Source organism: Coccinella septempunctata, chromosome 7, assembly GCF_907165205.1.
Source record: "Coccinella septempunctata chromosome 7, icCocSept1.1, whole genome shotgun sequence".
Lineage (NCBI taxonomy): Eukaryota > Metazoa > Arthropoda > Insecta > Coleoptera > Coccinellidae > Coccinella > Coccinella septempunctata.
Window position 1 is genome coordinate 5,584,696 of NC_058195.1, and position 23,394 is coordinate 5,608,089.

A 23,394-nucleotide genomic window follows, 5' to 3' on the forward strand; every position below is an offset into this window, starting at 1 on the left:
GATTTAGTGTTCAATCTTCATGGTGGACGATCTACCCAAATATTATTGTGGGTACCATTTATCTAAGTACTGTTTGAAGAAAATTATAGAAGGAATGAGGACTTAACCTCCTTGAAATCTTGTCAGATACTTGGATTCATTGGAGCTCTGCAGCTGGAGGGCGAGCTGTAGATTCCTCAGTTGTGTGATTGGTGGCACAATTCACCGTAGGGTGGCAGTTAAATGTTACCCCTTTACCAAGCCATAAAGTACATACTGTTTCAATTATAATTTGATCTTTTACTGTGAATCTCTGCTCAGGATGTTTAGGAAAAAAAGGAAATTCAAAATGTTTCAGGTACTGAGTCTCGCCAGTAGGTGATGGTACTTGTAGTACTCAAGTACATGTGTGGGTATATTTTACTTGCTCACTTCTGTCCAGGGCAAGTATCATCTACTGTGTCTCGTCAGAATGATTGTGCTTGGGAACTACCCAAGGTACTCAAGTACTATTATTAGTAAAATTTACTGGAGATTTGCTCAGTGCTGCTCAGGATCAGCACCGCCATCGCAGAGAACGAAAATAATCAATCAAAATCTCGTCCCAATCGGCCTGTCCGGTTCCCAGCCTAAACCCAGCCGACCGACCTAGATTTTTACATCGCCATTCACCAGATAACGGGAAAGCGCGAAATTCTTCGGAACACGTTTCAAATAATTCAGTTTCACTCCTGCATGAACGTATGCTTCACCTCTTCAGTCCATTCTTCGTCGGTACCACCGTTCCGATACCAGCAAGTACCTCGGCACCGGGGGGCCACCGCCAGCACTATTTAGTATTCGATTGTAGCTCGTTTGTGACGGTGAACGTGCCATTTTTTCCTGCGTTTCGTGGATTCCGATCATCGGCGCTGCGATGCATCAGTGCGCGTTGTGAATTGTGACAGCTTGGAATAAGTGAATGGTCCTCAGAGATAGAATATCTGGGCTGCCGGTAGGTTGAAGTCCTTCAACGACCTCTTATCTTCGGCTGGTTTTGATTATTTCGTGTGTAAATATCTCCCATGGAAATGATGCAGAACCTCCATGTTAATATATGACTCTGATATTATCAGATAATGTTACTTTTGAGCTACGAATGAATATCACCAAAGGGTGGATGCCTGCAATCTCCTGACTAGCCCAAGCTCCGAAAGATACCCTGAAAACTGATGCAAAAAGGAAGCATTTTACCATATCTCTCGATCCTCTTTTCTTACCCTTCAATAGCTACTCTGTCTCCTCACAAAACCTCTCAGCTTTTTCCTCCAACACTTTTGGAAAAATCCTTTCGATATCAATCCGTAACTTTTCTGTTTCTACTTTTCGTATATTCTTGGTTAGCCACTTATCTTATTACCTTTGTATATTGTTAATGTCTAAACTATTCCACTATGTTTTCAGTTTCTTACATTTACTTCTGGTTGTTTTAGGAAGTATTAAATTATCTTTTATTTTGTTGAACTGTTCTTTTATGCTTTTCTCAGTTTTCTCTTCATTACATCAACTCATTGTTAGTGTTCGAAATTTTTAAACTATTCCACTATGTTTCCAGTTTTTTTCATTTACTTCTGTTTGTTTTAGGAACTATTAAATTATCTTTTAATTTGTCGAACTCTTCATTTATGTTTTTCTTAGTTTTGCTCTTCGTTATCCCAGCTCATTGTTAGTGTTCGAAATTCGACTAACAAATCCTCCCTCTTTGAACTATTCGCTTTTCACACTAGAGTCTCTGCTTTTCCTCTGTACCTATCTCTCTTATTGCATGCTATTAGGTTCTCTTCCACGTATTTGTTAATCTGCTTTTTGTCTCTTTTATTTATTCCACCTCAATCTGGCTCTACTTCCTCTACATAGTTATTTTCACCAAACAACAGATAAAAAAAATGTTGTCATTTGAAAAAATTTAGTTAGTCATTTTGGAAAAATTGCTGCTCCTTTGGGATGAACTGTAGAGTGATCCTAAAAACTGCAAAGGGCTTGGATTTCGATAAAATTAATCATACATTTAGCTTGAATGGTTTTGAAGATCTGATCTCTACCTAAAATATTCATAACTATGGAATTTGTGGAAAAAAGTGGAATACATCAAAAAGACACAACAAAAAGACATAGATTCAGACTATGATATAAAAATTGGGTATTCTCATTTGGAAAAGCAGGGTGGTATTGTGTTTCACGACTTTCGGACAATTTTATAAGGTCAAACATAATTTTAGCCTATGTGCTAATTAGAGTCTGTTTCGCCAAAGTAGAATCCTTCATTTCCTAGTCCATAATTCATAGACGGATCGAGCTTTTACCATTTCATCTCTATAATAAAAGAAAAATAGTTTATGAAAAAACATATCAATAAACAAATCATCCTCAGCAACAGAAGGTTAGGGTTGCCAGCTGAAAAAGCCACCCCCTACAGATCGTAGAGATTACATGACCCACTCCTCAACTATGCATGAAACAAAAGATTAATTTGTCCCAGCGTTTTTTTACTAAACAGTAAATATGTACCAAAGATGAATTTTGTGCGTTACTTTTTACTCACTCTGTACATTATATACTCAACTTTGGCTTTGATTATAGATTCTTCTATTTCTTTTTTTTTAGTTTCAAGAAAATCCTTCACTTCCTTAAAAAAGTCCCATGTTATTTTCAACCGTCTAGCAAACCTCATGGTCAACATAGTATATCTCTACAAGGATTTTAAAACCGTACTAAATTATTCTCCATTTGAAGTGCCAGTCCTTGGGACGAATACAAAATCCGACAGGATTTTTCAGAATTATTATTGCAGTTCCAATCAAATAAACATAAACGTCTCAATCGACTGCATAAATTAAGGAAAAATTCGATTTCAGGTAATTTTTTCAACGATTCCAGCATTCTCCTTTCCGTGAATTTTTTATTATCGACTTTATCAATCCAAGTATCGACCAATTATTTTTCTCGAATTTATGCATTCGATCTGAAAGTCTACTCCTTTTATACCTCATAAATTTTTATGGATGAAAGAGTAGGTATATCGAATGCAACTTTTCTGATCAAGGTCAATAATATTCTTGCAATTTCTTCAAGAATTTATAATATCGAATGGATAGTAAAGCAATCGTTTATTTACATATTCCGTCAGTTATGTGCATAATCATTTGCATTTTTGCGTCAATATTCCACTCATTAAAAAAAAATAAAAGGTTGAATGTCTGTGAAATATTTTTTGTTGTCTCTTTCACTTCAATCTATAAATAAAGTATATAAAAACGTTATCTTGGAATAGAAGGAAATATCTTCCATATATTTTTCTTTTATTGAATTAATTCAAGAGTTGACATTATATTCCACTAGAATCATTTTACTGAAAATGATTTTCCTTCATTAAAAAAAAAACAGGAACTGCATCATATTTTTTGGAATAAACTGCACCAAATTTCCTCTCAACGCCTTTGTAATTTTTGCATGTAATAACCCCATACAATGTGGACATTCATGGAAATGTGCTCCGGATAATCTAGTGAAATACCAATTATTCTACGAATTATAATGGTATTAGGCTATTTTTCGCGCATAAAACCGCTGAGCGTGAAGAGTGTTATCAACCTTGTTTCGAATTCCCCAAAACCACCAGAATTCAATAACGCTATACACGAGGAAAACCTGATCAGCGCTTTGATGTACCGTTTTTCACGCGTTTTTCACCCAATTTAGAGACTGTAAAAGAAGAGTGCAAAATAATGCTTCGAACATACACTGCCCTCATTCATTTTTCCTATAAATATTACTGAAAACAGTACTGCGTTTGCTTTGGTTGGAAAAACCGTAAATTTTCCTACGAATGTTTCTCAAGCCGATCTCCTTCTAGGAAAACCGTGCACGACTCATGTGTATGATTCGAATTGATGCATTATCATTAATTTCTACATTATTGCCTCGATAATCTACTAGCCGAAATCCCATTTCATTTCAGGAGGATCTGGCTATTGAAGAAAATATTCAAAATTAAACGAAAATCCTGCCCGAAGGACCATATTTTCACCAATAATATATCCCAAGTGTTTCAGAGAATTATTAAACTGACATCTAAAAGTATTATTAATTGGCAAGTGGAAAATGGTCTGATCTAAAATTTCCAGCTCAGAATCCGGCCCGAAGGACCAAATTTTCTCCAATATCACACACGTGGAATTTCAGTGAATCGATTAACTTTATAAGTGGTGTTTGCTTCATGCAACTTGATCTTTCGATCGAGCACCTGATTGACTGTTCAATTCGAATATATATTAAGGAACCAAATATAATTTGACTGATGTAGGAACAATGTTTGTGCAATAATAGCTTGGTGGGGTATGCGGGGGTTGCCCTTTTTGACTGTGTAAAATTTTTCATTCGTAATAAAAAAATCGAACAACTGATTCCGATCTATATGGCATTGTTATTATTGTAATAATTAATGCTTGGACATGTTTCCTTCCATAGGAGATTGCATTGACCTTTTCTTCTCGAAATAATCGATTTGTTGCACAAATTAGCGGAAATAGCAAAGCTCAATTAGAATGTGTTCGCATGTCTGATGTTTCAGGAAATATAAACAGGGTGAATTTTTGAGAACGTAACTAAAGACATCACAGACTGTAGGCCCCTGGGTTCTTTTTATACAAGTTGAGCCTCTGACTTGTACATACAGCTTACAATTTCGCTCTAAATATGTCCCCCTCCCTTTAAAAATTGAACTGTTCCAGCTATTTCTTTGAAAGCACCATTGTCGAGACATAATTGGCCTGGCAAGTTTGCAAATTGTCACCTCCTGTAACTACTTCAAGGAATCAATAAAAAATTGTAAACCACAGTATTCACGTAGAGGGACAAGTGATCTTTCAATTGAGGTAAATCTCACCTCCTATTCTCTATGGAGAATTTAGGGGTGACAGCCCCTATACCTAGGTTTGAGGAGATTTCAGCTCACAATTTCGCTCAAAATATGTCCCCCTCCCTTAAAAAATTGAACTGTTTCAGCTATTTCTTTGAAAGCACCCTTGTCGAGACATAATTGGCCTGGCAAGTTTGCAAATTGTCACCTCCTGTAACTACTTCAAGGAATCAATAAAAAATTGCAAACCACAGTATTCACGTAGAGGGACAAGTGATCTTTCAATTGCGGTAAATCTCACCCCCTATTCCCTATTAAGAATTTAGGGATGATATCCCCGACACCTAGGGTTGAGGAGATTTCAGCTTACAATTCTGCTCAAAATATGTCCCCCTACGAATAAAAATTGACCTGTTCCGGCATTTTCTCTGAAAACATCCTCGTTGCGACATAACTGGCATGACAAGTTTGTCATCCTGTATATGTTTAAGATTCTTGAGCTCAAAAGAAACAATTTTTTGCCTTCTTGATTCTGATTCAGCCATTTTAAGTTTTCATAATGAGCAATAACACGCCTAGAAACAAAACAAAACAACTAAAGAGGAAATGGCTACATGCTGCCATCATCACTCTTCCTGTCAGATGGCGTTAGTGTGCATTCCTTCACTGTACCGACTACTGAGAGTTCCATTTTCGTCGAGGTATGAGTTTGAGCTCTGACGAGGTGAAATGAGACCGAAACCTTGGTCAGCACCCACTCTTTCTCTACGAAATGGTATTGTAGCATATGGTTTGGACAGCACTACAATTTCTTGTCCAAAATACTGTAGAGAGATTATGTTCTTCAATGGATGGAGAACTTTCTTCGATTCCGGAACAATAGTACTTGTAATTGTCACGATTGAATAGACAAATATTTCTAAATCACGGCACGACCAAGCAGATTACTCATCTGTTCAATCCGATTGTTCTCCTCCAATGTGACCTAACTTTTTGACGGGGTTTCTTCTAGTCATCCGAAAGCATGACATGAAACCAATCCATTTTTAACGACAACTGCAGATCGAGTCCACACGTTAATTCGAATGCGATCAGTTGGATAACTGAGTAGAGAAAGTACGAAGAAAGGAAAAAAGTAACAATATCTTTCGAAATTACACAGCCAGCGATCCTGTACGTGTACGTGAGAAAAGCAAAGACCAGTCATGAAACTGCTCTGCTATTAATTTTGCAACCATTATCTCGATATTCGCATCGAACCGTAAGATTACATATAGATTATTCTATTGGCCTGGTTTCTACACTTCCTGGAGGAAAGTATACCGAAGATGGAATCTAGAATGAAGAGATGAGAGAAAAATACGTGAATTGTGCTGCGCAAACACACGAATATTGTCGTCAGTTCTATTCTGTTCCAGCCTACTATAGAATCAAACAAAATTTCAATGTTAAAATATTTTATTACTCAACATATTCTCCTCTTAATTGGATACATTTATGACAGCGAACCTGCAACGTCTCTAGACCTTTCAAAAAAAATGTTTCTTCTTGCTCTGCAAACCAGACCTCCACAGCTTTTATGACCTCCTCGTTGGAAGAAAATTTACTACATTTTAAACTTTTTTCTGTTGAGGAAAGAGATGCTAGTCGAATGGAGCCAAATCTGGTGAATAAGAGGGATGTTCTAGTAATTCAAACCCTAAATCACGAATTTTTTGCATGGTAACATGAGATTTGTGGGCAGGGGCGTTGTCCTGCAAAATCAAAACACCTTTGAATAGCTTTCCGCGTCTTTTCTCTTTAATTTTTTCCCGTAGAGTAGTCAGTTATGTCGAATGGTAATCTCCGGTTATTGTTCTACCCTTATCCAAAAATCAATCATGATTACTCCATGGCAATCCCAAAAAACTGAAGCAAGAACCTTTCCAGCAGATTTTTGGACACGAAACTTCTTAGGTCTTGGGGAACCAGAGTGTCGCCATTCCATCGATTGTAGCTTCATTTCTGGATCGTACAAATGTACCTAAGTCTCATCCATAGTAACAATTCGGTTTGAAAATTCTACATCGTTTTCAAATCGAGCACAGATCGAACGCGATGCTTCTACCCTTGCACACTTTTGGTCAACATTCAAACATTCGGGGATCCATTTTGCAGCAATTTTTCTCATGTCCAAATTGACGTGAACTATGTGATGAACGTATTCATATCAAAAATTTAGTGCTTCAGATATCCGTTTTAGCCCAATTCGACGGTCTGATAAAATCATGTCATGAACTGCATCGATATTTTCGGGAACTGACATAGAAACTGGCCTTCCCGATCAGTCATCATCTTCAATGGAAAATTCACCTATTTTGAAGCTTGCCATCCAATTTTTCACGGTCGCATATGAAGGACATTGATCACCAAGGGTATTATGCATATCTTCGCAAATCTGCTTACCTCTTAACCCTTTTAAATACAGGTACTTGATGATGGCTCGATACTCCAATTTTTCGATTTTCACAATTTCGGTGGGCATCTTCTTTCTTTTAATTTATTGCTTAACTCTGGTTTGCTTTTTTGAACTCAAACTTCACACTGACACTGACCAATGAGTTATTGTTCGTTGCTATGGTAACGCAATATTTTTGTTATACATGGAACTGGTCTAGGCTAACAAGATATCAATACATCCTCATAACTCATGAACTTATGGTAAGATTTGATAATAAAACAGTAATATCCAGTGCTGCATTCCTTTCATTACAAAAGAACCTATACGACACATACGCCTGAACTATGTTTGGTCATCATTCAATATAGGTACAGGCGAGTCTTTGACTTGTACATATATTTTAACACAAGATTCCTGAGGTCAAAAGAAAAACGTTTTGCCCTTAACATTTTTTCCAATTTAACTCATCTCTGTGGGACACCCTATACAATACACTCCTCTCTGTCTTAAGAATGGTGAACATCTAAGAGTATCCACGTTTTTCCTAATCTCTCTCAAAAAAAAAACGCGTGCTAAGGCAGGATTAATCCTCAGGAATATACAGCTTGATAGAATCCCAAGTGTCAAGGCTTTCGAACAATTTGCATGATAAAATCGTGGTGTGGTCTAGACACCTCACCAGGCCGACCAGCAATTCGAATACGATTTGAATGTTGAAGATTCGAGAGCTTCAAAGTCTAACGAAACAAACTAGTTCTACTGGATACCTAATATCGTATCGATTCAATCCACTGATGTAAATTTATTCTTCACGAAAATAATGATATGCACTACACTGTAAACCCATCCGGAATATGTTATGCGGCCTTGTGTATCGAAGAAATGGGAACAATCTTAGAGCGTTCACATTACAAAGAATTTCACTGCAGGTAAATGTTAACTGTTTCTCATTTCCGACTCAGGAATGAGAAATGCAGTGATCATACTGATTAGTCTGTGTATTTCGTTCAGAAAGGTCATCATTTTCAGCTGAATGGTGAATAGAATACAGTTGATATTGAGGAAATAGGTTCTACTCCTCAAAGTCTCAAATAAACGAAGTGAAAAACTGAAAATTTCCTTAAAATTTCAAAGGAAAAAATTGCAAATTCATTCTGATAATTTTCAAGCGGAATTCAAGGAAAACGTTTCATTTATATTCCAACTCGCATAATTTCGGATGGAAGGTGCCTTTTCTTGCCAATTTTCCACGGAAATACCTACATTGTAACCACTTTTGCATACAAATACGGTGAACAGATAGAAGAAGGTATATAAATCAAATAGGGTTTATGGCTACAACCAGGAAATATTATTTTCGATTACAATGAATATTTTTATGTCATTCAGCATGTGCTGAGCATTATTATGTAATAATGTTCAATAAAATTCTACTTTGAATAATTCAAGTCGACTACCCTTGTTCGCCCTGCTTTCAATACACGCGAAACACTTCTTTCATGTCTGGAATTTTTTATGTTGAATCCATATGCACTGGGATAGGAGCTCTTGAAACTCCCCAGAATATAGGGCAAAAATTTAAATGTACAAGTATATCATTGCTTGCTATCTTCATGGGAGTCAAGCTGAATATTCGTTACTTTTACATTCACGTTTCTCTAGGATGGACAAAAATTCAGTACGGAATTTTTCTCGAAAGCTCCTTGATGTACTAAGTATACTCCATTCACTTTTATTTTAGCACTCGGTTGGCCATAGAAATTTGACACATTTCACTCTGTTTAGTACGAAAATGTGGGGTTATGAAGCTTGTCAAAACATTTTTGGGTTTTAAATCAACGCTATGTTGCTCGTTCTACGTAAAAGTTTCTGTTATTACATAGTTTATGACAATGTCTCTCCGGAAAATATGTGACGAACCTAATTGAAGTTTATACAAACTTATTGAAGGCATACCAAATCCAGTTATTTGCATGGAAAATACAAGAGATCAGTATAATAACATAATACGCACTAGCTTGAGGAGAGTTGATGTTCGTTATCTTCTTTGGCTAAAGTTTGAATACGTTACATCAGTTGTAGATTTCAAAAATATTAACCCGAAGATGAAATGCATATGTTGCAGTGGTTGGGAATGGGTATCTCCCGAAATAATTAACAGATAATTACAAGAATGTTAACTTCCTCAACAAAAATCATCTTGCATCAATATAAGTTATATTGATAATATAAGTAAAAGGAATTGAAGGAAGTTTCAGTGGTTTCAGAAGTATTAGTGGCTGTTCATCTTAATGCATTGATATAATAATAATAATTAGGTATTTATTGGTACCTTAAGACATTTACAATGTATAGGACAAGTCAAATGAAAAATAGAAAAATCAATTTTCGGAACTTATTCTACGATGACATTCATCGAAAATCCTGTAGTAAACTTTTCGCATTACTTCACTCAAACATAAAATTCTCAAATGACATCACTTTTTTGGGTCTCCCGATAGAAGGAAATTCTTGGTCATCCCCTTCATTTACAATCTTTCTGATTGTGGAAATATTCAGCTGAAATATAAGTCGTTCAGATTCAGATGAAACATTATATGAATTCTCTAACATTGAATATTTTCGCTACCTTCTGACGTATTGTGGATTTTAGAATATCAGGGTATAACTATATTTGAATGAACGGACCTGCATTCTTAAAAGCACTTCCTGAAACCCTGTCTCTTTTTTCAATCACTTTCAGCATTTTCGTAATAAAAATTGATATTAGTTGTGGCAACGGCGTTATGACATTGCATGAGTGCCAACCTTACTCCGTTCTAGTTACAAAAACTTGAGAAAATTATTTCATGGCCAACCGACTGCTAAAATAAATATGAATGTAGTATAGATACTTCGCTGAATTTGGTTGGTAGGCATAATGAAAATTATAATGTTCTTCCAAGGCATGGATAGCACTATTATCTTTCCTTAGAGATAACTGATGGCTTCTGAAACATTTAAAGACTTTGGAACTTATTTCGAGGTACTGAACCTATATCTGAATTTTTGCCATTAATCCTGGGACAGGAGTATATCAAAACTGATGGATTTCCCCTGTATGATGCTGGAATGATTGGAATAAAATTTATAGATGTGATCATTCTGAATCGAAAGGTGCTCTACATTTTTTCGACTTTTTCTGAGGAATGTTAATTATAATGAATGCAAAACATCCATATTAACAGTAAACATTTCATGTGGTAATTATAATAGTTACAAACACACCCGTGTTTATTTCTTAGGGCTCTTCCAAGGCCAGGTATTTTCTTGTCGAAGCATTTCAAAGTCGTGGATAGGACACTGAAGAAACCATCAGAGCTAACTGTGTGAACAGATTCCGATGAACTTCCGTGGAGCAATTTTGTTCCCCTGTACATCTGGCGAATTAATCAGCTAATTAGTCTTTGTCTAATTGAATCCTCCGTATGGAAATTCTCGTTTATCAGCATGATCAATCTATTGTTTAAGCTTCGCATTTTTGTTGGAATAAAGTCCGTAAAACATATTTGTTTGACTGGCATTCAATAAGTTTGAATAGAGTTGAATCCCTGATCGATATGATATTGTAAAACATCTCCTCTAAACTCTGAACATAATTGGAATACCTGTGTACGCGACCGACCAAGTATGAGATTTTTTGCATCTCACAATGCCGGATTACCTATTCGAAAGAAAGTACAATAGAAGCCGGATTTACTTTTTCCTTCCTTCACTTCCTAGCCATTGAAAGGAGCTTTCTCCAAATTATAAAGCGATGCCCGATTAGTTCTGGAAGGAAACACGATACGGAGGTATGAAATCCGGTTTTGCATTTGTGCTCAGATATTAATAAATCGTCCTTCCATGTCTCTAGAAGTGGCCACCAATATTGAGAGGAGTTACTACTTTGAATTAAAAGTTCATCATCCTATGCATGATATTTAATAACTTAGTTTTTCATAGGCCACTTCTCCAACTAAAATCCCACTGATTTTTTCGCTCAGACCCATCAGTTTCTGATTCGAGAGGGAACAACAATAGTGGAAGAGTGAAATGGTCAAAATGTCAACATCTTCATTATGTCAAAATATTTTATTACATACTCAACATATTCTCCTCTTAATTGGATAGATACATTTATTACAGCGAACCTGCAACTTCTCTAGACCTTTCAAAAAAAAAGTTACTTCTTGCTCTGCAAACCAGACCTCCACAGCTTTCATTACCTCCTCGTTGGAAGGAAATTTACGACCTTTTAAACTTTTTTTCAGTTGAGGAAAGAGATGATAGTCGGATATAGCCAAATCTGGTGAATAAGGGGGGTGTTCTAGTAATTCAAACCCTAAATCACGAATTTTTTGCATGGCACCATGAGATTTATGTGCAGGGGCGTTGTCCTGCAAAAACAAAACACCTTTGGATAGCTTTCCGCGTCTTTTCTCTTCAATTTCTTCTTGTAGAGTGGTCAGTAGTGTCGAATAGTAATTATTGTTCTACCCTTATCCAAAAAATCAATCTACTCCATGGCAATCCCAAAAAACTGAAGCAAGAACTTTTCCAGCAGATTTTTGGACACGAAACTTCTTAGGTCTTGGAGAACCAGAGTGTCGTCATTCCATCGATTGTTGCTTTGTTTCTGGATCGTAGAAATGTACCCAAGTCTCATCTATAGTAACAATTCGGTTCAAGAAGTCTACATCGTTTTCAAATCGAGCACAGATCGAACGCGATGCTTCTACCCTTGCACGCTTTTGGTCAACATTCAAACATTTGGGGATCCATTTTGCAGCAATTTTCTCACGTCCATATTGACGTGAACTATATGATGGACGCGTTCGTATAAAATATTCAGTGCTTCAGATACCCGTTTTAGCCCAATTCGACGGTCTGATAAAATCATGTCATGAACTGCATCGATATTTTCGGGGACTGACACAGAAACTGGCCTTCCCGATCATCATCAATGGAAAATTTACCTCTTTTGAAGCTTGCAGTCCAATTTTTCACGGTCGCATACGAAGGACATTGATCACTAAGGGTATTAAGCATACCTCTCCTCGATTTTTATTAGGATGAGGGGTGTTGCGATACCTCATGTTGAAGATCTTATAGAGTACTATCTGATCCTGAAATTTCTCCTCAAAATTTTCATCGATACCGAAATGATAGGTAAAATAGTGGAAGAGTGAAATGGTCATAATGGCAACATTTTCATTCAAATCATCCCAGTCATGCGTATTCGATAGAAAAGTCATTCATTGGAAACCAGTTCAGTAATCCGTAGAAGTTGTTATAACATGATCTCATAATCAGTTCACTGCATTTCACCATTAAATTTCTTCCATCACAAAAATTCCAGAACAACTTTCATTTCAATGAAGAAATTACTTCGGTCAGTAGCTTTAACTCTAAAATCTACCGATTATGAAAAAATTGCAACCCAAGAATTCATTGCTGGAATGGCTTCAGATATACAGTCCCTGGCCAGTTTATTAGACGCACTGAGGATTTTTTTTATATTTACTGGTATTGCTCGAGGAAAAAGCAGAATATTTGAATTTCATTTCCACAGAATGTTAGTTTCATCTACGACTCTCATTAAATTGTTCTATTTGGCATTTATTTTTGATGTTGTAGTATTAGTACTTAAGCATGAATCAGTACTATGTCTTCCAGTGGACGTCTTGCATTCTGCAGGTTCGGACGTTATTTCGATAATCCACATATGAAATCATTATCTTCGAATGCAGCAAACCGAACAATTCTGCATTGATAGTATGAAGCTCTCATAGCTACACAGGGTGGCTCAGCAAAATATTAGAATTTCATGTTTAATCATCAATAAATCAATATTTTTTATTGAATATGATATATTATATGTGAAAACCATTTACAGATTAAGTATATGTAACATATACATTCAATTTAATAATTCAATATTGAGATTTTGCATCGAATCAATGCGTCTAATAATATGGCCAGGGACTGTATGTCCGAATATTAATATCCCCTTCTAGAGGGTTGTTCGCGGTTTTTCGACCATATCTCCTGTAAGAAAGAAATTTCGGAAAAAATGCTCGATATGAATGTTGTAGAGTATTGAATTTCGCGTCAAATGAGACCTGATGCGTGTATTTCGGACCAACCGTTTCCATTATAAAAGTTCTCAAAGTTCAATTTTTCAAAATAATGAAAAATATTCGTTCTAACACTAGTTTTGTGAAAATATCTTCTAACATAACTTATTAATGATGAAAGTGATCTCTATGAAGGTGACTGAGCATTAAATTTTGTGTCGAATGGTATCAAGAGCGTTTTTTATCATCATCTATAATAACAATAAAATATACAGGGTGTCCGTGGAGTAACTGTACATACTCATACCAGAGATAGAGTTGGACTAGCTGATTACGGATTGACTATAAAAAATTAATTTCTGGATTTCCCTGAAAAGCTACAGGGTGATTTTCCAACTTCATGGACATACTTAGACCATCATAAAATCCAAACTAATTGACGGCTATTATTGAAACTTAGGAGGTTCTTGACACATGCTAAGGTTGAGTCAGAAAGATATCAATTATTCCATTATTCCAGGGCCGGACTCATTAATCGCCTTTCAAAGTATTCAGGGTAAAAAAAACACTTTGTATTTCGAATTACAAATAATTGATTAGCTTTTTAGAAAGAAGCTAAATTATGCTTCAATTTTTGGTACCGCTCAAAGTTGTCACATCAACAATTATTTTTTTATGAATTTTTTAATTTGGATAAAGTTCGAAAATTGCAATTTATTTACCTGAACAGGACGTAGTCATCTTGTGCAGGTCGAAAATAAATAAATAATTTTCTTAAAAAAGTCACTGAAGGTGAAGAAGACTATAATAATTTGTTGATATACTGGGTGGCCACCCCAGACGCGGATTTCACTTTGAGGGAGTAAATGAAGGTATTTTGAAAAAAAAAATTAGTGATGTGTATTGGTTGTACAGAAGCATATTTCAAAATTATTCTTATGTATACTGGGTGTTCGACAACAATGATATAGACCAAAGTTACACTTCTTCCAGTGAAGAGAACAGCTGATGAACAGAATAAACAATTGTTGCGATATTTTAAGAAATAATGGCGATATGATTCGAAAGGCTGTGTCCAATTTGAAAATTCGGCAAGAAAAATGTATACAAGCTGATGGTTTTCATTTCGAACCACTTTTGAAACATCGTTGACTCAGCAATTCATTCGTTTCTATTTTTATTTTTATTAGGTACTCTTTACTGTATTTTAGTTTTTTTCATTTGTTATTGTTTCGTTATTGAAGTGCTTATTAAATCTCTGAACTTTTTTGTAAATTTTCTACTAATACATTTTATATTCAAACATGAGATTTTCAGTTCTCTTAATGGTGAAAAATTCAAATTTTCGAACTTTATCCAAATTCAAAAATTCATAAAAAAATAATTCTTGATGTGACAACTTTGAGTGATGCCGAGAATTGAAGCATAGTTTAGCTTCTTCCTAAAAAACGAATCAATTATTTGTAATTTGAAATACAAAGTGTTTTTTTTTGCCCTGAACACTTTAAATGAATATTAATGAGTCCGGCCCTGAAATAATGAAATAATTGATATCTTTCTGACTTGGACTTAGCATGTGTCAATAACCTCCTAAGTTTCAATAATATCCGTCAATAAGTTTGGATTTTATGATGATCTAAGTATTTCCATGAAGTTGGAAAATCACCCTGTAGCTTTCTAGGGAAATCCAGAAATTAATTTTTTATAGTCAATCCGTAACCAGCTAGTCCAACTCTATCTCTGGTAAGAGTATGTACAGTTATTCCCCGGACACCCTGTATTTGTGAAATTCGAAAAATTGGGTACTCAGACCGAATGTAACCCTTTTTGAAAGATCCGCAGATGTGCAGGGTCGCAGATTTAGTTAGTTATTCTGAAGGTAATTTTGTTTTCCCAGGGGTGGCACAGCTCATTATGAAAACTTAAAATGGCTATATCTTTTTATCAGGGCCGAATAGGAAAAAATTATATAAGAAAGACGTGTTTCTTTTGACCTCAAGAATCTACTACTGAAATATTTGTACGAATCAAAGACTCACCCTGTATATTTTTTTCTGCTCAAAACGTAAAATGGAAAAATTCAGGGTGGAGTAATATTTTTTCCCCTGTGCAAGCGTTCGAACAAAAATTATCAACCATAATAGGATTTTTCGACTAATAATCAGACAACGCGCAGTGTCTTCCATTTCCAATTCAATTCAGAGCAAGAGAACATCTGCAAGTCGAAATTGTGAAAGGCTATTTCTAGACCGGAGGTAATAGGCATCCTTGTACGATTCAAATTTCGGGGTCTAATTGCTTCTTCGATGGTTCGTTTGCTATCTCCAGCTCGCTCAGGAAGGGTGTACGCTGCTAATATCAGGGGGTTTCATGGCATGTGTGTAGTCGTGTGAAAGCATAGGTATTTCGGTCAATTCTGTTATTCAAATTACGGCACAGAAGCGAGGTATACATGATTAATGTAATTTTGATTTTCAATACAATCATTGCACTGAAGCAAAAACACAAACCACTCAAAATCAATCCTGATTACTCCATGGCAATCCCAAAAAACTGAAGCAAGAACTTTTCCAGCAGATTTTTGGACACGAAACTTCTTAGGTCTTGGAGAACCAGAGTGTCGCCATTCCATCGATTATTATTGCTTTGTTTCCGGATCGTAGAAATGTGCCCAAGTCTCATCCATAGTAAGAATTCGGTTTAAGAAGTCCACATCGTTTTCAAATCGAGCACAGATCCATTTTGCAGCAATTTTTCTGTCCAAATTGACGTTGAACTATATGATAAACGTGTTCGCATGAAATATTCAGTGCTCCTGATATCTGTTTTAGCCCAATTAGACGGTCTGATAAAATCATGTCATGAACTGCATCGATATTTTCGGGGACTGACACAGAAACTGGCCTACCGATCGGTCATCATCTTCAATAGAAAATTTTCCTATTTTGAAGCTTGCAGTCCATTGTTTCACGGTCGGATACGAAGGACATTGATCACCAAGGGTATCAAGCATATCTTCGTAAATCTGCTTACCACTTAACCCTTTTAAATACAGGTACTTGATGATGCCTCGATGCTCCAATTTTTCCATTTTCACAATTTCGGTGAACATCTTCTTTCTTTTAATTTATTGTGTAACTCTGGTTTACTTTTTCGACCTCAAACTTCACACTGACACTTCTAATGAGTTATTGTTCGTTGCTATGGTAACGCAATATTTTTTTATGCATAGAACTGGTCTAGGCTAACTAGATATCAATACATCCTCGTACATTTACATTAGTGGAACCAAACAGAACAAGAGTAATCAACTAAAGCTACCTTATCAATATCAATCTCGATGAACCTCAAATTTAAAATCTAGTTTCATTTCGAGATATTTAGGATTGAATAATTATGTTGAACAACATTGTCGTCAAAAGTTTCTTTCAATTTTCTATATGTTTTTCAGTAGTAAAACCGTATAAACCACTCTTAACCCAGATTCGTGTTAATTCTTCCAATTTTTTTCAAAATCAATTTTCCATTTTTCATCAGTCGCCCTCGAAAACCGTTTTTTCCCCCTGTAATCCAGTCGCGTATAGTATTAACATCAAGCTCACGTTTTTCCCTTAAATTGAATATTAAACTGAAAACCGCGGTTGACTCAGGCACTTCACAAGCTGTAACATTATTATGATGGACGGAAAATTAAAACTTCGGCTTTAAACCGACGAATAAGCAAACGCGAGATGCTTAAATTTGATTCTCTGCTCAAATCTGGCGCCACATTTTAAAATACTTGCAGAGAGTCTCTGGTTCGGTCACTATCACATTATTATTTGTGGAACTGCTGATGGATTTTGTATATAACGCGCGGTTTAGGTCCTTTATATCCATAATGGATGGGTGTTTCACATTTAGGATTTGTTCAGTACGAGTAATGAGTATGAAGCTGCCACGATTTGGACAAATATAGCTCCACCAGAAGTTGATGATGGAATTTTCAATCATGAGTTTGATGATCTACTGATCTACTAAATATAGATTTAGCATACGAGGATATATTGAAAGATTCTTAGCCTACTATAGAATTTAACAAAATTTCAATTTTCAATTTAATTTTTTCCCTGAGAGTGATCGGTAATCTCGAATAGTAATCTCCGGTTATTGTTCTACCCTTAACCAAGAAATCAATCACTATTACTCCATGGCAATCCCAAAAAACTGAAGCAAGAACTTTTCCAGCACATTTTTGGACACGATACTTCTTAGGTCTTAAAGAACCAGAGTGTCGCCATTCCATCGATTGTTGCTTTGTTTCTGGATCGTAGAAATGTACCCAAGTCTCATCCAGAGTAAACAAACAATTCGGTTTAAGAAGTCTACATCGTTTTCAAATCGAGCACAGATCGAACGCAATGCTTCTACCCTTGCACGCTTTTGGACAACATTCAAACATTAGGGGATCCTTTTTGCAGCAATTTTTCTCATGTCCAAACACTGAACACCTTTGTGGGTGACCCTGTATATTTCACAGTTCAATTGACGAAGAAATAGTTCAAGAATTTCATCAGGGCCCATCATAAACTTCAATATTTCGAGTTCAGAAAATCAATCTGCTATCTTTCCTGAAACATATCCCTTGAAAAGATGGCAGTGGAAATTTCTTCAGGCTAAATTGCTACATAATTTTCAATTTATATTCTCACGATGTCCCATTTTTACACAACAATGAATAAATAATTCCTATATTTCAGTTCAATCACTCGAATCTCTCTGAATTCGGATCGAAATATTTATTTTTGTTCGAGGGAAGTTGCAAAGATATTCTGAGGAGATGGAAAACGTACGAATAAACTGTTATTTTCATAAAAAGTTTGTGTGATTTGACACAATAGGTGGTCAATCAATGAAAATGATATCTGATGCCAGAACTTACCGATCTTCAGATCAAAGTTGAAGAGCATACAAAAAAAAAAGACAAGAGTATAAGATTATCACTAACGATCATACCAATAACCTTATTGGCTTCATCCTGACTAAGTTTAGGGCTAGGCAGTGGCGTAACTAAGTTGACTCATGAGGGTTCACCCCAGTCAATCACTGCAACACATTACTCCCTTCACAATCTTCCCCCATTATATTTATTTTGTTGATACTTCCAATTTTGTTTCAATTTCTTCTAATCTATGGGGTTAGGTCTCCAATAACCCCTATTGTTACGCCTATGTATCTAGGCATTATTGCTGAACAAACTTTTGAAAAGGTAACAAAATTTCCTCAACTTTTGTGGAGCAGTATAGTCAAGAAGCATTTAACTTCGTTATTAAGGATGAACCATAAGAATGTTTTCAATTGTGGAATCCCAAAAATCCTTGGTCTGTTAGACCAAGAAGAATAATTTTCAGGAATATCTTATCAGTGTAATTTCCGGGCATATTCTAACCTTCCTCGAGAAAAATCCATCACAACTAAATCGGGGTCAATCCAGAGTTTTCAAAAACAATTCCAATAAAAACGCACTTCCACAAATTTCCAGTCCACATGTGATTCCCTAATCACGAACCCTAATTAACAGAATGATCACCAATTAAATCTCCGATTTTCGAATGTAATCATTTTAGTTTGACATTTGATCTCCAGCACGAGATTATAGTACTGGCATATACGTTTCTCATATAGGTACTCGAATAATTGATATTTTTGTTACAATTATCGTTTTCGTCATTGATATTTATCGAAATATGCAAAATGCAATTCCTAAGTGCCCCCTTATCAGCTTCGAATTTTAATTGAGTTCCTTTCGTATTCTACAATATATTGACATTTTGGTGGATCAACGAAGTGTTGTGCTTACAATTTTTACCTTCTAATGTTGCGTGTACGTTCCATTGTTATTATTGTCTGAGAATATATCTTAGAACGTAAGTAAAATTCAGTACCACTAATAGGAGGCGATCTCTAAAACTCTACCTTCGATCATTTTTTAGGAAAATGAACTCAGATTTATCCTTAACATGTAAACATGGCTTATAGCTTATGAGCAAGATTTCTAAACTGAAAAAATTCGTGTTATAGGACTGGTTCATTCACCAGAATATTCGTAAACTAGAATAATAGTAAAATTACCAACATTCTCCCTCTGAACAAATTTAATTTACCACAGTAATTGTATACAGAGACAGTAAAAAGTAACACACAGAATTCATAATCTTTGGTGCTAAACTTTTGATTATATTGTTGAATCTTACAGCTTTTTCGACTAACAAATTGTCTTCCAATTTATCATTCTTCAATTGACTCATAACTTTCAATATTCAGTATTTTATTAGAATAATAATCGTCAATTTTCATTTCAAATTACAATTTCATTGAGAGGCTTGGCAAACATATATAACTTCTGTCAAACATGGAAAGGTTGCCATTCAAAAAAAACAACTACCCTCCATTTCTCTTGGAGGGTGCATAAACTCCTCTGTTATAAATTAAAAGTAGCGTGATTTAAATTGAAAATTGACCTGTTCAGACATTTTGTCTTAAAAATATGTTTTTTTTTCAGTTTACGAGAATGAGATCGCTTGAACTATCAACTCCTTGGCCCGAGGAAGAAGAGGATGTAGAAGTTGAAGACATGGAGCTGAGCAAACATGATGGAAGGGATGATCTCACAGAATCTAGTAGTGACGAAGCTGTAGGTAGAAAAAGAAGAAAAAATGGAGGTAAATAGATTTTTGTATATTTGAGGCTGGACAAACTGAATTTAAAATAATAACTACAGTGCACGAGTAAGAATAAATTTGTTACAATTTCAACGTAACGTTTGGATGTAGGTATTTGATTTATTCTAGCTCATGCGCATACAATTGTTGTTACTTATTATTCACGTTATTGTTAGCATGCGCGCGTAACTTCTTTGCAATAATACGCAGAAGCACTCATAAATTGAGGTTTGTCAAAAAAACTTAGTTTTCTCCCAAACCAGAAGCTCCTGGACATGTTTTAGTCTTCTAGAGTATATTGGAGAAACACTCGATCATTTTAAAATGCTGAGAGTCTTTTTTATGAAAAGTTTGTTAATCTTTCTCAGATTTTTTATTTCTCATCCATAGGTAGTGCGTCCAGTGGTAGTGCATCCAGTGCTACAACGACACGACGTAGAAAAACCTGTATTAGTGCGAGAGAGAGAAATTTAAGAAGACTGGAAAGCAATGAGAGAGAAAGAATGAGAATGCACTCACTTAACGACGCCTTCGAGGTGAGTTTTTCTTAGCAAAAATATGAATCGAATCTCAATGAAAGATGAAGACATTAAAGTTAAATCTGGGAGCCATGAATTGATGTAGGAGTCTGCACAGAAAGTGAGGTTGGAATATTTAACCCTACACTGTAATGATGAGGGACAATGATCCCTAAACCGATCTGCAGTTTAGATGTTTCGATTTCTCTGGGATTTCCTGCACTCTTCATGACTAGCTCGCATTATTGGAACAGAATTGTTGTTTTCAATTTGAAAAGATGAAGAGATAGAGAAAAATTTCTATCGGCAAGTATTTAATTTACTACGATTCATTTCAGCAACTCAGAGAAGTTATACCACATATAAAAATGGAGAGGAAGCTGTCCAAAATAGAAACACTTACATTAGCTAAAAATTATATTATGGCCCTTACAAATGTTATTTGTGAGATGAGAGGAGAGGAAAAACATTACACGTAAGTAATCTGAATTTATTATTTTATCGATGTGTGTATAACTACACACGTAGCTTAGAAAAAGTTGTGATGAAATGTGTGTACAAGGAAACATAATTTCAAGTCTCTTTTCAATCTCAAGAATTCGTTTCCATCCCTTTTTGTGTTCATCTGGTGATTAATAAATGATCCCTTTCAGATTCCAAGACGTAGAAAGTGATACGAATATAGAATTAGAACCAACATCGGAAGAAATCAGTAGAGAACAAAATAACAACTCGATGTTCCAGCAAAATCTAGAGAATCACCAAGACAATGAAATGATCAACTCGCGTTGAAGCCAATCATTCTAGTGATTACCTAGTTCAATGGTACAGATAGACAGCAGCTAGTGAGTGCGAATTCATTTCCTAATCGAGAAACACGAATTTTCGTTAATATTCTTCGACTATCGTGAAAAAATGCTGCCACATCTTCGCAGCAACTGCCAAGATGATCTTGCTGATTGTTGGTAATCAACATTCGTGAAAATATCACATCACTGCAGTCCTTATCAGCTTGTTCGAATTCACGTAAATCAGCTTATGTACGTGTATGTTAATTAAGTGTATTCCTTAGGCAAGTTGTACGAACAATTATGAAGATAGTCCAAATTTGTATTCATTCATAGTCGAAAACGAAAATGGAAATTTATCGCAGTACGGTGTTTTATCTTCAGTTCTCAAGGTTGACCATTTTTGCCGAAATCATTAATTGGGTAATGATAGACGAAAACCATAACGTGAATGAGAACAGCTCTTTTTTGAAAAAGTTGAATCAAAACTTTTCGATATAATTTCATAAGCACTTTTTCGCAGTTTCAAAATAAGTCTATCTGCCTACCATTACAGTGAACATTTCTGGTGAATATTCGAAACTCAGAGATTTTTAGGCGTAATCAACATCCCTATATTTTATACATATATAACGTATATTGTATGAATCTAAATATGAATATTATATATTTGTATTACGACTTTAACAGAACTATGAACTTCTTCTGGGAGTGCTAAGAGCAAAACTCGTTGAATTTCTTCCGCATTTATTTTTATAGATACATCCAAGATTCGAATAGCAGAAAGAGTTCAAAGTTCAGCCCATTCTCAAAAACCACTGAATGTGCATATCTCTAGGCCGCATGGCCGATCTTAATCTGATTCTATGATAAGCAAATGTGATTTCAATGTGCTTCTGTGGTGTGTATTTTAGTTATATAGAATATAATCAAAGAAGAGGATTCAGGAAGTTTTCATCCAGCATTGAATTATTTCCTAGATTTGTAGATAACAATGTACATATAATTAAACACGTATTATTAGGAAATTTTTGCGAAGTACGAGATTACTAAATGTCAAATTATATTTTCAGATCGTTTGTTTTACAATCCTTCATTTTGTACTTACCCATTTTCTCATATTATTATAATTTACTTACTATATAGGCAGTTCTAGACATTCCTTATACCAATTTGTATCTTGAGAAAGTATTTTTGAAACGTCATTCAATTTTTTCGAAACAATTAATATTCTATCAACAACATTCCATATCAGTCCAGCCAATTCTGTTTAGAAATGTGAATGTACAATTATATTACGACTGAATATGATTTCAAGTTGAATGCAATCAACTGAAAAACGTCTAGTTCAAATCCCGATAACAGGAATTTAGATTATAGTAGTACATGAATCGAGTTACCTTGTTGGGAAGTTCACTTTCTTCCAAATACTCTAACCAAGCTATGCTCAAAGTGGTACTAATTCATTGTGTACATTTGTTTATAAGGAGTTAAAAATTGAGAAATTTAGGAGAAAACAAAAAATGATCTGACTGTATTATTCTTTCAATAGTAAACAAATTGTACATGAAGAAAAAGAAGCATAAAGTTCCAAATGCAATTGTGATATGGTAGAAAAACTTGCACAAGTTTTTAGTTATATAAAAAATGTATAAGTAATTATTATATTATATATTTTATGATGAATGTAACTAAGTGTATTCTTATAAGAATATTATTGAACGTATATTAATTATATTAAAGTTTATGGACATGTGTCAACTATAAATAAAGTTACGAGATGCATACTGAAACATACTTGTCTCTAGCTTATTCCATATCGACTAATTGACAAATCTGGCAAATCCCTGAAGAATATAAAGTAATCTTGGATTCACGAAATTGATGCAATCGCATTGGCGTATTTGTATCTTAGTGACGAACAGCGGATGAAAAGTGTTTACGGACGAAAAGTGTCTGATGCGGACGATGAA

At 35.2% G+C, this 23,394-nt stretch overlaps 1 protein-coding gene across 7 annotated transcripts in view; it reads left to right on the plus strand.

The window, feature by feature from the left end:
* LOC123316240 (class A basic helix-loop-helix protein 15-like) overlaps positions 1-23,214 on the plus strand; it is a 57,920-nt gene extending 34,706 nt beyond the window's left edge. For 4 of the 7 annotated variants that reach the window (XM_044902194.1, XM_044902196.1, XM_044902195.1 and 1 more), the window contains 4 exons: positions 19,956-20,115; positions 20,506-20,651; positions 20,972-21,108; positions 21,287-23,214. In XM_044902194.1, coding sequence (XP_044758129.1) covers positions 19,965-20,115; positions 20,506-20,651; positions 20,972-21,108; positions 21,287-21,425 — 573 coding nt within the window. In that variant the 5' untranslated portion in view covers positions 19,956-19,964 and the 3' untranslated portion in view covers positions 21,426-23,214. Of the gene's footprint in view, positions 1-824; positions 974-19,118; positions 19,321-19,955; positions 20,116-20,505; positions 20,652-20,971; positions 21,109-21,286 lie in introns of those variants that run through there. The other 3 variants (XM_044902190.1, XM_044902192.1, XM_044902193.1) reach the window with 3 other exon arrangements.
* The last annotated feature ends 180 nt before the right edge of the window (positions 23,215-23,394 follow it).